This window comes from Athalia rosae, chromosome 4 (assembly GCF_917208135.1).
Source record: "Athalia rosae chromosome 4, iyAthRosa1.1, whole genome shotgun sequence".
NCBI lineage: Eukaryota > Metazoa > Arthropoda > Insecta > Hymenoptera > Athaliidae > Athalia > Athalia rosae.
Window position 1 is genome coordinate 4,554,790 of NC_064029.1, and position 14,194 is coordinate 4,568,983.

General features: G+C 42.4%; 1 protein-coding gene across 5 annotated transcripts in view; it reads right to left on the bottom strand.

Annotated features, from left to right (window-relative positions):
- Window positions 1-613: 613 nt before the first annotated feature.
- The window catches only part of LOC105688966 (neuropeptide CCHamide-2 receptor), a 57,119-nt gene continuing 43,538 nt past the window's right edge, over window positions 614-14,194 (bottom strand). For 4 of the 5 annotated variants that reach the window (XM_012405641.2, XM_048653537.1, XM_048653535.1 and 1 more), the window contains exons 2-7: window positions 7,633-7,884; window positions 6,762-6,910; window positions 6,392-6,591; window positions 5,034-5,215; window positions 1,600-1,814; window positions 614-1,351 (exon numbers count right to left, since the gene is read on the bottom strand). In XM_012405641.2, the coding sequence (XP_012261064.1) occupies window positions 1,159-1,351; window positions 1,600-1,814; window positions 5,034-5,215; window positions 6,392-6,591; window positions 6,762-6,910; window positions 7,633-7,884 (1,191 nt within the window). In that variant the 3' untranslated portion in view covers window positions 614-1,158. The remainder of the gene's footprint in view (window positions 1,352-1,599; window positions 1,815-5,033; window positions 5,216-6,391; window positions 6,592-6,761; window positions 6,911-7,632; window positions 7,885-14,194) is intronic. The other variant, XM_048653536.1, reaches the window with a different exon arrangement.

The window sequence follows — 14,194 nt, forward strand, 5'->3', positions numbered from 1 at the left end:
ATTTGCGATTCTGTGAAAGTGTGAGAATATACGATAGCGAAGAAACACAATTTTCAAAAATATCTGACGACTGAACCAAAAGTTGTAAAAATAGTGGACGGAAGCCGAAATAGAGCTGGATTCTTCCTCTTCAAAATCAATCTTTGTTCATTCAATCTAGGATTTTTTAGGCCGAGATGTCTAGCTGTTTGTCGCGCGCGAAAAATTCGCAAGTGTAGTTGGACTCACGACCGTTACTGTGTATATTTATTTGCTATATTTATACGTATATCAATTAATTTCTCTTATAATTCGGTAGTGTTTTAATCGGATATGTTTCTTACATATTTTTTTCTTCTCACTTTAATAACGATTTAATAAAATTCGTCGCTGTAACTCCAACGACAAGATAATTCATGTATATATATTCGATATATAGTAACTTTTATACATATATGTATAGGTATTTTTATTTCAAATCTGATATATATATATATATATATATTTATAAGCTTATTATTCAAACTCGACCTCTTTGTGTTTGTGGAACTTACCGAGTGGGTGAAACACCCTCTTCTATATGTTACATGTTTTATCGTAACTTTTTCACCATATTTTTTTTTTCTTTATTTTGCATTTTTTTTTTTATGTTTCTTTTTTTTACCAAATGTTTTATCAAACTGTCGGTTTGTGAAAAATATGAAAGGAAGCATATATTTCAGGGATACGTACAACTTCCTTTGCTCTCGAAACGAACGCGTACATGTACTCGACCGAAACACACCCTCGATATTATCTCGTAACTCTCGTCGAATAACGAGAAACTTTTTCGATGACGTTCAACATACTTGTTAGCTTTGTTCGATATTCGTTCGTCGTGTTCGTTTTAACGAGTTAATTTTCGTGAAATCAATAGGCATTCGCTCTGAAAATTACCTACCTTGAATTCCCGCTACCGAGGAACCTCCGCGACCGGGACAACGAAAAGATTTCGTATAATTCAGATTTTTGCGTAACGAAAGCCTCCTGACCTCACTCGATTTTTCGGCCCTCTCAGACCGCATCTAAAAGCCGATTGACCGACGCCCGTCCACTTTATTAATTTTCTTTTCCCGGTACTTTTTAAAATTTAAAAGTGACCTTAGGATGAGGGCGGAGGCGTAACGGCGGCAGGCGTCCTCAGGTCGGCTTTTGGTCGTTTCCCAAATTAAAAAGTGCCGCAGAATTCAGTTCCTGGGTGTGACGTCTGTAGGTTGAATTAAAACTTGTCTCTCGAAGCGTACTCGCGTCACCTCGCGTCCTTGGAAAACGTCCCTCGCTACCACCGCGTCGTCTGGACGACGGTACGCAGCAGCACAAATATTCGTTGAACCTGTCGAAAGTGTTGAATAATTATCGCCCTCGCCGCGGCCTTTGTGGGGGAAAGAATATCGGGATGATCGATCGATCGGTCGGGTGAAGATCTTGTAGAAAATAAAAAAAAAAAAAAAAAAAAAAAACAACCAAAAACTTTCGATACTTCATCGCGATGTCCTTAAATTATTAATTGCTCGCATCCGATGAATTTTTTTTTCTGCCGAAAGGATCGTAGCGTAACATCGTCCGTAAGCCATAACTCACCTTTTTCTGAACGCACCGCTAACACAGTAGAGAGCGATCGGGTTGATGCAGCTATTTATGAAACTGAGGCAAAAACCGATGATGCGAAAGGTGTGCCAGAACTCGTCGTAAACTTCGCGTGAAAATGGGTAAAAGTGAAACCACAGCATGAAGGTGTGATACGGTAGAAAGCAGACGATGAAGATGACCACGAAAGAGATCACCATTTTTCCAACCTGCGAATCAAATTTTACATAATCAGAACTCGGGGGGAAATTTTCTTACCGAGAAAGTTTAAATAACGGCTTGAAATTTCCCCCTCCGCACATCTCTGATTCGACGCTCCTTTTGCATATAATACGTATACGGTGCGTCGAGGTATCCCCTGCGGAAAAATGTTATTTTCGCGTGACGAAAGAGTGAAATTTTAGAACCCGAACACGTATTGTAGTAGGGAAAATGTTGGCAACGTCTTGTTTATCTTAGCTATCTTATCAGTCCCCTAGAATATTTCGCTCGGGCCAGGAGGGGCGGGTGGGAGGAGTAATCAACCAGACAAGTGGATTCGTCATCGCGTCTCGGGAATATCCTTCTCACGGGGACGGTGTAAAATGGGATGGAAAATGAAAAGTTACCGGGATCATGCGGAGCGATACGAGGAGGAAATACGAGGCATAACGTGTCTCGAGTTTTTTTCATAACGTACGCGCCGAACGCGGTTTTTTTTATTCAATCAACCGAAAGAACAATTATTCTTTGAATTTTTTGATAAGTCACTCCGAGTTCGTTTTTTCTCTCACTCTTTTTCGCATCCTCGACATTATTCCTGTACGTTGTAATGTGTACCCTTTTAAGCGCGATGTCTCGATCGTCGGGGAACCGGTGGTGACGGATTTTAGACTCGACGTATTCGCAAACGAGCATCGACTTCGCTAGCGGTGTAGTCGAAAATTATGTTAACGTTTGTCGCTTCAATTTCCCCCTTCGGGAACCGACTTCTGAATGCATAATAAAGTAACCGTGCGTCGTCTTTTTCTCGACCGCGTATCGCGGGCAAAAAATTCACCAAAAAAAAATAAATAAATAAAATAAAACGAACGAAGGAAGAAGAAAGAGAAGAAAAGAATGAATCGGAATTCGAGAACGTCGTGTAATTGGAACAGAATTGGAGTAAGCCGCGACGGATCGCGAATAGCGATGAATAATCCAGGAGAGACCTTAAAAAAGGAAACGAACGAATCAAAATTCGTTCACACACCGTCGTTGAGCGGTCGTCACAAGTTTAAATTATTTAAGACTTTCGCTGAAACAAATTTTCAAGTCAAATGGTCGAGTTGACCCAACCCTTTGTTAATTGAGAGGATTCGCCAATTTTGTTTGAGTACGGTAGCTGATTTGGTTATTAGTGAGGGACTTGTGGGATTATTTTACTAATGATAAGAAAAAATGCATGTACGGTTTCAAAGTCGCTGCTCCGAAAGAGAGCAACGAGAAAAAGAAAAAAAAATATATATATTACACCAGATGAAGGCGAGGTTCAATTAGTGAAACAGCTCGGGTTTCTTATCGTGATGAGAGTGAGATTCGTTTTGGAAGGGGTAATTTTTTTTTTCCTGAATTTTGTTTCACAGGATCGCTCGGTCATTGAAATTTCGAGTCAAAAGAAAACGATTCTCGTGATTCGAAACGAACCCGAGAGGGTCCCCTGCCGCATCCGTATCGTCGAAACGAACCAAACTCGAAATTTCGTCGGTCCACGTGTAACGCAACATTAAATGAGCTAAATTGTTGTATCTACAAGCCAAAGTTGAATTTTTCATTGTTAAACAGAACGCTTTTCTGGGCCGTGTTTACCTTCCTGGCAAATCTTGTTAACAATGAAAATTTCATTGTCAGACACCGACTGCCGCAATTTTACTTACAATTAGCTAGAGTTACTTTAGCCCTCGACTTTACGCCGCTATTATACATTCTCACGGTGTTTTATACGTATATGTATACTCCTGCACATACATACGTATACCCCGCACGTATAGATATGTACTCGTAAAATACATAGCCCGGTGTTTTAAAGTGTACAAAGTAAAAGCGTAGGGTGTACCGCGCCGAAAGCGATTCGATGGCAAAAACCGTTGGATGAAAAAGCATTCAACCCCCTCCCCCCCGTCCCGCCTTACTTATGGCCCGCCGGGGCAATTTGTTACTAATTTTAACGGTGGAGGTACGAAATACATTTAGTCCGGTAACCGGGATTCAACTACGGAAATTGATAAGTGGTGGCTGTTTTTAAAAGGCGAGGCTGAATTTTTAAAAAAAATCCATCAAAATCGTTTTAAAGGATTTCCCTAATGCACGAACGCCTACGGTCGAGCGCATAAAGCGACTTCAATTCCATCCGAACTGAAACAGCGAATGAAAAATTGACGACGTTTCAGTCGAGGCTCGGGCTGCGACATTTTTTGACAAGAATGTGAAAGAATCTTTGCGAATATATTATAAGCTCCGATGGAATATGAATCCGCCCGGATCATGTGGTGAGTCGAAACTGTGCGGAGCGAGGGTGGTGGCTGAAGAAGCTTTCGGGTACCGACCGCCTGTCTTCAGAAAATCTTAAAGTTTTGTCAGCTGAAAACTTTGTTTCGAATTAAAGGATCGCGATTCGCGAGACGCCAGAGGCGACGGCTGAAAAAGTTCCCCGTCCGCCAACAGTTGGGGATTTGTCTTCCATCGCAGTCGGTCGTCCCGCTAAACGCACGTAATTCTGCAGAATTTATAAGCTCGCTCACCGGGCGGAGAGAAAAAGTAGTTCAGTTGTAATTGTTACGAATTTACGGTGCGTACGGTCGATGGAAAAAAGTAAATTCACGTTGAAAATATCGGACGATATCCGATAAGTTTTCGATCAATCGAACGTTGATATTATAATTGCTTTGAACCGCCCCGTTTGATTCGGGTTGGAAAATCAACCTACGAGGAAAGGAAGACCTTTGACGTAGAGGAGCCTGCGGTACGTGAGATCAATGAATCTTGAGTAATCGGATCATGACATCTGTCAGTTAATTATAAACCGAGTAACTCAGGTTAACGTATGTCTCCACCTACGCACGGTCGACGGAATCGAGGTAATCGTAACCGTACGAGGTCTACGTCGTTACGGCAAATTACACCGCGATGCAGCGAATCTCAATTTGCATGAATTCGTCGCGTATGCGAGATGAATCGAAAATATTACCTATCGCTTCTCGGTGCCGATCCGACCCTCGGCTCGCGACAATTTCAAACGGAGGGAATTTCTCGCTCTTTGAACCTTCGCGATGATTCCGATTTGTTTTCCAACTGTTAAAATCGCCGAGCGTACGAGATGTGCCGTAAAACGAACGTCTGCCGGGGCTCCGTCCGTTTCGCCTCAATGATAAAATGCCGCCCGGCGTTCGTTTAATTCGTCATCAACTCACCTTTTTACGAGCACGAATTTGCCCGCTTTGATTAGGCGCTCCCGGAAGTTCCCCGGGCATATTTCTCGTCGACAATTCCAGGTGACGAGCCATTCCGAGGTAAAATCCAGCGATGATGCAAAGGGGAATCGCGTAGTAAGCCAAGAACTTGAAAAGCACCACACCTTGCTTGTACTCCTCTCCTGTCAAATTTATCAAATTTTACTCGTTTATCAACCGAAGTTGCACAGTGTCGACGTTTCGAGTTTCACGCGTTATTCGAACAATCCGTAGCTTTATGGAACGGCGGAGGATCCGCGTAAAGGAAGAAACGGCATTTGTTCTTTCGTCGAGAAAGATTGCCATGAAAATCAACTAGAATATCAAGTGTTGAAAATTTACGAATTCCGATTTCTCTTTGGCGGCTGTCTGCCTCCACGACTAGCGAAATCGTCGTTGTTATTCCACGTTTTGTCGATTATTTTCTTCCAGCCTTCGTTTGAAACTGTCGAGATTCCGGGGGGGGGGGGCCCACTCCCCCGAATTTCGAATCTCTTGATTGCGTTAGGTTCTCCGCGACGGTATATTTATTGAAACGTACTCATTTAGGATTCAGGATGGCTAGATCAACTCCCCGGTAGATTCCCTTCAATTTACATTCCCGTTCTTGAAGCAAATCTGATTCTTCGCAATCGTTTACCGGTGACTCCTTAAAGATTCATTCCCGCATTTCTTTTTTTTTTTTTTTTACTTTTTCTTCTGTTCCTGAGGGGGTGGAAAAATAAGGAAAGCGAAGTCGGGCACCCACCGCGTAGACGTTCAACTGCGATGATTATACGCGGACAAAAAACACGAGTTAAAAACAACTCGGAGCACCTGAAACAAATTGCCTAAACTTTGAAATTAGGACTCGAGTATAAGAGACCATCGAACGCGAAGGTAGGCGCGCTGTACACTTCGAGAACTTTTAAACCGTACGAAATCGAATCGTGCCGGATCAGATTTTGCTCGGCGATATGTATTTCCGACCGACGTCTACTGCGGGGTTCGACTCAAAGGTAGAAAAAGTAAAATCGATGAAAAGTTCAACGGACGAGCAATGCGGAAATTGTCAAATTATAAAAGGGTGACACGCGTAGTCACCTTTTATCAAATCGGAATGGAAACTCGAAAGGTATTCATCGCTATATCGATTTCAATGAGTCGCGAAACGTCGCGAGACAAAAGGCTTCAGACGAAGACACTCCTATCGTACGTTTTATCCGACACAAGAGGCCCTCGCGAATATCGCGAGCCTTGGCATCAAACGCTTTCGTTCGTTCGCCAGTTTTCATCACGGAGTTCCTACGAGGCTCGAGAAATATTTCTGCTTGGCTCACCGAATTCCTCTGGGAAGGGGCTGCAGACCAGTATGCTGTGGTTTTTCTGCAACGGGACGTTGGGGACGTAAGAGAAGAGAGCGGCAGGCATAGCCAGGACGCTGGCAAGGACCCAGATCAGAGTAGCCGTCAGAATAGTCAGCGGCTTTGCGCTCAGTCCCGCTACGTGTCGCCGAATGGGATTAACGATGGCGCAATATCTGGAAACATTCGTTTCAGCTTATGGAGCGATTCCGTTATCAACCGCGTGCCTCAACGTTGAGCGACAAAAAAATAAAACCAAAAACACCTTCGATACGAAACTTTGACGAGGCGCGAAAAATTGTTTATCGATAACGTAACGTGGATTGGAGGATCCTCGTATAATTACCTTTCGGCCGATAGGGCGGTCAAGGTGAACACCGAAACTCCGATCGATATATCCTTGGCGCATTCCGACAATTTGCAAACGGCCAAACCCCAGGGCCACGATTCCACGGTGTAGACGATGGACGTGAACGGTACGCAGGTGACGATGACCTGCGATTGAAAATATTCGAAATCTAGTGTTACAAGGGGCCAGAGGAGATGGGAAACTGAATGATTCAGTGGCTGAGATTGCGTTCTTATGCAGGATGATGGAGAGATGTTGTAAAGAACAAGATACATGTAGAGAAAGAGGGCACTCGTTTCCTCCCGAGGGACGTGAGAATCTCGTTGGTTTGTTGGGGTGACTTTACATTCCTCGACAACACCGGGTCCCGCATCCCCCTCGAGCACCGTCGTTGTCCGGGAAATCTGCCACGTCTCCTCGTCGAATGACCAAGAGCAACGTAAGCTCCGAAAGCTTAGAAAGCTCAACGAGCGCACGGAGGAAAAGTAAAGTACCCCACCGTTGCATCGGAGGTGGATCTCGGCCGAGAATTTCACCCTGACGTTTCATCTCTCGACGATTTACTTCCTTCGAGAGACGTATAACGTGGCGTGGCTAGGAGTGCGCCGCGACAAACAATCGATTGTCGATCCCTCCTATCCAAATATCTGGCGTACATGGATTTCTACTTCATGGAAACAATCGAGACGCTTTTCGTTTCGAAGGTCAGTAAATTTACGTCAAGTTTCCTTCTGTACCTTACCATGAAACGCGCAATCATTTTTCATTCCACAAACGACCACAACGGGACAATGTGGAAATTTTGTAGATTAATTTTTTTTCGCCATATCCAAAAACACCGTCGCTGTATTCGCGATCGGATGCTTACCAGTAGATCACCGAGGGCCAACGAAAGGACGTAAGTGTTGGGAACGTTTCGCATGTTGGCGTGCCGCAGGAGGGTGAGTACCAGAGCTCCATTTCCGGCTACACCGACCACCAGAATTATCAGGAACACGACGGGAACAATGTAAGTTTCTGGTCTTTCGTTGTAAGGTACGTACTGGTTTTCATCGTCTTCCTGGTCGAATTCGAAATTCAGCGAGGGCGTCGTATTCGCCGTATAATTCACACCGAACATCTGAAACACGTTTCAACAACACCGATAAATCAAAAATAAGGGGATATCGTTGCGAAGCTAACTTTTCGCAGGATCTCTCTGTTTTCGAATCGACCGAACGGTCGAGTTTAGAGTACGGGAGTCTGATAAAAAAACGACAAATGAAAGTTCACAGTATCATAACTCGATAGGCACCTATACGGACGATTTTATGATCAATTAGGTTCGGGTCTGGAACATTGAGATAAATCGTGCCGCGATTCGCTACGTGCTTGCGAGTTCGGTAGTTTCGGTAAACTGATATTAATGGAGAGCGTTGGATTTTCGGTGCCGGGTGATACGATACCGGAATAACATTTCTCGACGTGCCGATTTCCAAGTAGATCTATATGAAGGTTTCATTTTTGCTCGCAACTCTTTCAAACGGAATTCCCAAAACGGTATTAAACTTCCACGCGATAGGTAAATTTCATTAAAATTCATCGAATCGCGCGATTGATTTTATCAATAACGCTAATCACTATAAATGGTCGCTAATTGTCGATGGGTTTGTAACGGCACCGTTCCCCCACCCCGCATCGTATTCAACATTCTCGCTGTACCGCTCGGGAGAGGTCGATTAATAAATTCATTTATTTTTTCGCTCAATTTAGGGGAAGCGAGTACGTTTCGCGGTACCAGTTTGCGGAGCTCTTGAATAATTCCCATCGGAGGATTCCGGGTGAGAGTGGTCGAATGATAGGAGGAAAATTCGTAAAGCCATCCACGGAAGAACGCTTTCCATTCACACCGAACAATTTTCGTCGCTGCGATTTTCATAGAAATTATACAAAAGTAACGAATCACGCCACTCGAATAAATTTTCCAGTGAAAAAAAAAAGAAGATTCCTTCAAAATTGTTGCCAATACAATCGAACAAAATCCGACGAAGCGCGCTGCCCATACGATCGATCAACTATTTTCTTCTGCCTCTGTTGTTTTCACCGCAGAGATCGATTCGTACCGATCCACGATTACTCGCGGTGAGTTGAATGTCGCCGCGAATCGTCGCCTCTTTTTTAAAGTACTCTCGAGAGGAGGCATAAGGTGCAAAACCTTATCCCGTGCGCGGTGCCCGCCAGTAAATTCGGTCGAGTTCCTCAGGGAGAGCAATCAGGAGCGGTTGGATCCACTCGTACACCAGAGAGTTGGGAGGGTCTCTGCCCTACTTCTCTTCTTGCGGACTTTCATGTTTTATTTATTATTCCTTTATTTTGTCCCTTTCGCGCGTTTTATTCAACGCTATGCAGAGTGTTTTCACACTCTCCTTCTGTACCACCGGTGGTTTTGCGTGGCTTTTGGCTACGTCACGCTTAATTCCCATCGCCGTGTAACGCGCGCGTGCATCCCCGTGTTCTCGTACGCTTACGACGGTGAGATTCACGTGAGACAATCGCATAAATAACGGTGTAACGTATTAAAACTGACGCTTAAGGAGAGAACGAAACCTCCGACAACGATTTATCGAAACTTCTCGGCAAACTTGATTACCGAAGAAGAAATTTTTTCACAACCGAATTTACCTCGCGGCAGTCGAATCGGGCATATTGGTTCCATCGGTCGCACTTTCGCGTACTCCCGACGATGAAAATTTCCCATTTTTTTTTCTCGCGATTTTCAACAGGGTGGCTTCGACATCTCTTCCTTTTTTTTTTTTTTTTCTCTAAACGCGTGCTTCAGGGCCGATCGATTTTATCCCTTGCTTTTATAGGGATGAAATATATCTGCGAAGTATTGCGTACGAACGGACGACGAGGTGGCGACGATCTTGAGGCCGACGATAAGCCAACGCGACCGGAAGAAAAAGCAGTTTCGGAAATATACTCAACTGCGGAGAAAAACTTGAAATATATATATTTGTGAATCCTTTCCACCCGAGTTGTATATATTTGCGATAAACGTCAACGGTATAGATTTCTGTGAGAGTTTTCGGTTATACGTATATACCACGGTTTGTATATAAGGGATACTTTTACAGAAGATTGTAATAACCGATGTGCTTCTTTCTTATTCGGTTATCGATTTTTAAATCGTTTTTTGAAAAGTAAATATTCAAACGTTTCGATACCTCAGTTGTTGAACGCTGTGGACCAAATCGTGTATACATATATTTCTGATATTGACACAGTAATTCAATCAGGTTATGTATTGTTTGCCCTTCTTCACTTTCTCAAAAGGGAGAAAGGAAACGTTACACGCATCGACGAATGCTGTACCATTTATTTTATTTTTCAATGGAATTTTGATCGGCGATTTTATATAAGTCCAGGAGTAGAATTTCATTGAGTGACATTATACCGACTTTTAGAATTTCAATTAACTGTCTTTGAAAGCTGTTAGAATTTCGTTAATTTAATTGAGAAATTCTTTGAATTTTAATACCTCCGTTACGAAGAAAACGTCGCGTCGGGCGAATAATATCGAAACTTTTGGTTCTCCGTATAGTTCGATTGAACTTGAAACGTATATATATATATCTATATCTATATATTACCTTCAAACGGGTAATGAAAAGTTTATTATCGTTATTATCAAAATCTGTTACAATACCGCCGGAAATTATTTTCAACGGCCAACCGGCGCAGAGCTGTTTCGTATGAAAAGTTTTCAACTCAAAATATAATAATTGGTGAAAAAAGCGACCAACTCGCCGTCCGAGAATTCAATTTCTATAACGAGTACCTACGTTCCGAATACCTTCCTAGACGTTGAAATGCGTAATTTCATAATAACGAATTATTTATCTCTGCCTCCTCCGTGCGAAATGAGGGTACGGTTAGAAAATGTGAGGTAGTCAGCAAAATTCCATGTAGACTTCAAAGTTGTCGCGGTTTAACCAACGCCACCACCCTTCTTCGTCTTAATATTCATCTTCACGCGTGCCTAACCTACCGGTGTATACGAGTCTACGTACTATACTAATTTGCACCGTAGCTGTTAACTAAAATATTCTGGCTTTCGAGATCGCTGATTAATCCACGGATAAACTTCATGCGCGTTAAACAATTTTACGTTTATACAACCAGCGCTGAATACTCTATGCAGCCACTGATACAATTACGTGCTATTCGTGCCAAAAAGTACACGCCTGTCTCCACGTTATTTTTGCACAATGAAATGAAATGCGGTAGGCTATAGAGTACGTCAGATTCCGCGATCATCCGAGGCGATTCAAGGCTCAAGGACTGTGCTGATAAATGTCGAACGAACGAACGGTTTTCGGTTCAACGATCTTACTATAAGTGGCGAGCGTTTCATATTTAAAGTAAAATTTACTCATTAAGTCGGTTCTCTCAATGCCCCTGTTAACGGTAATTTACCCCCTGAAATCGCGGGGCTGCGATGCATCCACATTCAATTAACTAAACGCGTATAACGTGCGAGTTACGAGGTAGCTTTTTCGCCAAATTTATGGGTATAATTAGGTTCGCTGTTTTCAACAAATGAAATTTGCAATCGTGTAACCTGGAACGAATGGAAATATGTCTGCGCGTAAAAATATTGCTTGGATATCCACACTTTCGTCCCTCCTCAAGATTTTCGGCACCCGATTATTTTCAAATTATCCGATAATCAAATTTTCTCGTAACCGATGCACGAGTTAAAAAAATCTCGAAATCGATGGGATTTTGTAGGGGGGAAAAAAAAAGAAATCCGATTCTCGTTACGTGACAGAAATTCGAATTCTCTTCGGCAAACATATGTATATGAGCTTACTTACGCTCGTTTAATCACCTGACAAGAACTTACGATTAGTTACTCGTAATGGTTTGAATTTGAATGTAATTCGGGTAAGGAATTAATAATCGGGATGTTATAATTGGGCCCGCGAATCCGAGGGTAGCAGCGGCGGGTCAAAGGGTGCGACATGAACGAAAGGGGGGGCGAGACGGGTGAAAATTTTTGATACTTTAGAGAGCCGACGTATTCGAGCGTAGGTGCGCCCCAACCGACTTAACGTCTCTTAATTGTCGAATCGAATTTCTACGAAGTTAATGGTTCTGGAGAGGAACGAGCTATAATGGGAATGAATACTCAAAAGCCAACGGCCATGAATAGTCCGAGATCCACTCGCCACGAGCTGCTGCTGGTCTTACACGTGTTCCCGGAAACGCAATCGAACCTTCGCACGTGCCAAGAATTTTTTATCAGTTAAAAGTTCTGCTTTTCAATAAGGGTTATTATTAGAGAGATAATTCGTTCAATTTTTTATTTCTCCACCGACGCAATACGCGTGTTACAGGCGAGTGGCTCCTCTTGAATAAAACCGAGGGAAGCGAAAAGCTTCAACGGAGAAATGACGGAACGTTTTCATTCACGGGTGGAAACGATAAATGAATAAATAAAAAATCGAAGCCCGCGGTATCCGATGGGAAACAAATCGTTGTGAAATAATTCGTCGAGTCTGAATAGCGGGTGAAAATCTCCGATGAGATTTGCGTTGGAAAACGAGGTTCCAGAGGGATGAAAGGGAAAACGTAACGTTTCGTTGATCGGACAGCGATTGTCGTTCGACTATATCCCAGTTCACATGGAAACGTGAGAATATAACCAGAGCCAGCGATGTGTACACTGTTTGTTTTCGAAAGCCAATATGTTGACACGACAAACATATACTCGTGGGATGGATGTGAACGGGGCGAAACGTGTTCAAATATTTAATTAAATCGCGTTTTCGGGTGTACGCATTATCCTCCACCGGTAAAATGGTATTAATCGAGCTCGATCGAATATCAACGACGAATACGTTATCGCCGAATAATTCTACGAGGGGTTGCGTGCAGTTATAACTTTGAACAAGTTTTCACCGTCGGATCCTCTTGAAATTTTATTAGCCATAAATTTTTCACCGCCGAAACGTATTTCTAGTTCGGCCAGATTGTTCGAAGCTTTTGAGTTGGGGATTGATTTATTGGCCGATATCGACGCCTCGGACTTTCCGAAACTTCAAGGACTCGGTTGTAGGGTGGGTAGATATAATTTCTTATGGACTTGGAAACCGTTTCGTGGAGCAGCGAATGAAATAATTATGACTCGCTTCTCATTTTTCATCAATGATGATCCATCTGGTCGGAGATGCAAATTGTAATTAGCGTGAGAATTGAAAAAAAATGGCACTATATTTGGGGAATAAATAATCGCTAACTCTAATTCACAGAGTTATTGTTTTCAGTCTCGGTTGTTCATTACATTTGGAAACGACATTAATTTCGAAACAACATGAATTTACATTCGAGCTATTTATTATTAACTGACCCTGCACGAGCGCACTCGTTGCGATGTTGCCCTTTTGTTTGATAAATTTTCATTTTCATTGTTCGGTGAATTTCACATTCAAGGTCATGCGAACGATTGTCCTGTGTTATTCCACGCAGCTAATGGCAACCGTTTCAATTAGCTCTCGAATATTATCACAATTGACGGTTAAGTTTTCATTGTTTCGCGTGTATTTTAAACTCCATTAGCTACGAGAGAAATTTTCATATTCGAATCTGATTCGACAATTCGATTTGCATTGTCATTAATTTGGAAGTTTTCACGTCGCTTGCATCTGGTTTGTAGATGGTGACCGGTTAGGGGTAACTGATTTAATTTCTTCAGGATTTTTTTCACAATAACGTAATAAACGATATTTACCAACGTGTCGACACAGTTTTCCCTTACTTTTATACTTTACAAATTCACGCTGATGAATGGACATAATTCGTTGAATTTTTTACATCGTAAAATGGCTGGACAAAGCGGATGAAAGATTCTTGGAAATATTCTAGAGACGACTGTGGTTTGTACGTGCTCATTTATTTTTCAGATCCGATTCGTAAGCTCGGCTTATTGAAAACTTTTCGAATAAGATGATTCTCCGCCCGAAGATATCTCTATTACAGGAAAAATATCTCTGTTTAGTCTATACAGACCCTCTCTGTACCACCCTCCGGCCGTTGTTTTGTCTTGTTCGTCAGATAAACGTATCATATTCCCCAGGGAAGTAGAAATACTTACAGAAATAACCGGAAGATGAGCCGATTCGTCGATTTGTTATGGGTAACCAACGATGCGTAGCCCATAAAAATGTAGAGACTGATGTGACTCGTCATATAATACTTGAAAATTTTTCAAATTTTGGCCACATTTTTTTATTCTTTGAAATTGATCGTATGGCACTTTTCTGACGTATTTTGACCTCAGGAATTCAAATCTGAAAGAAAAATTGATCTATCTCTAAAATTGACCGAGTTATCGCCAATTTTCAGCTTTTTGGGGTCAAAAATAAAAAATTGATTTTTTAATCTAT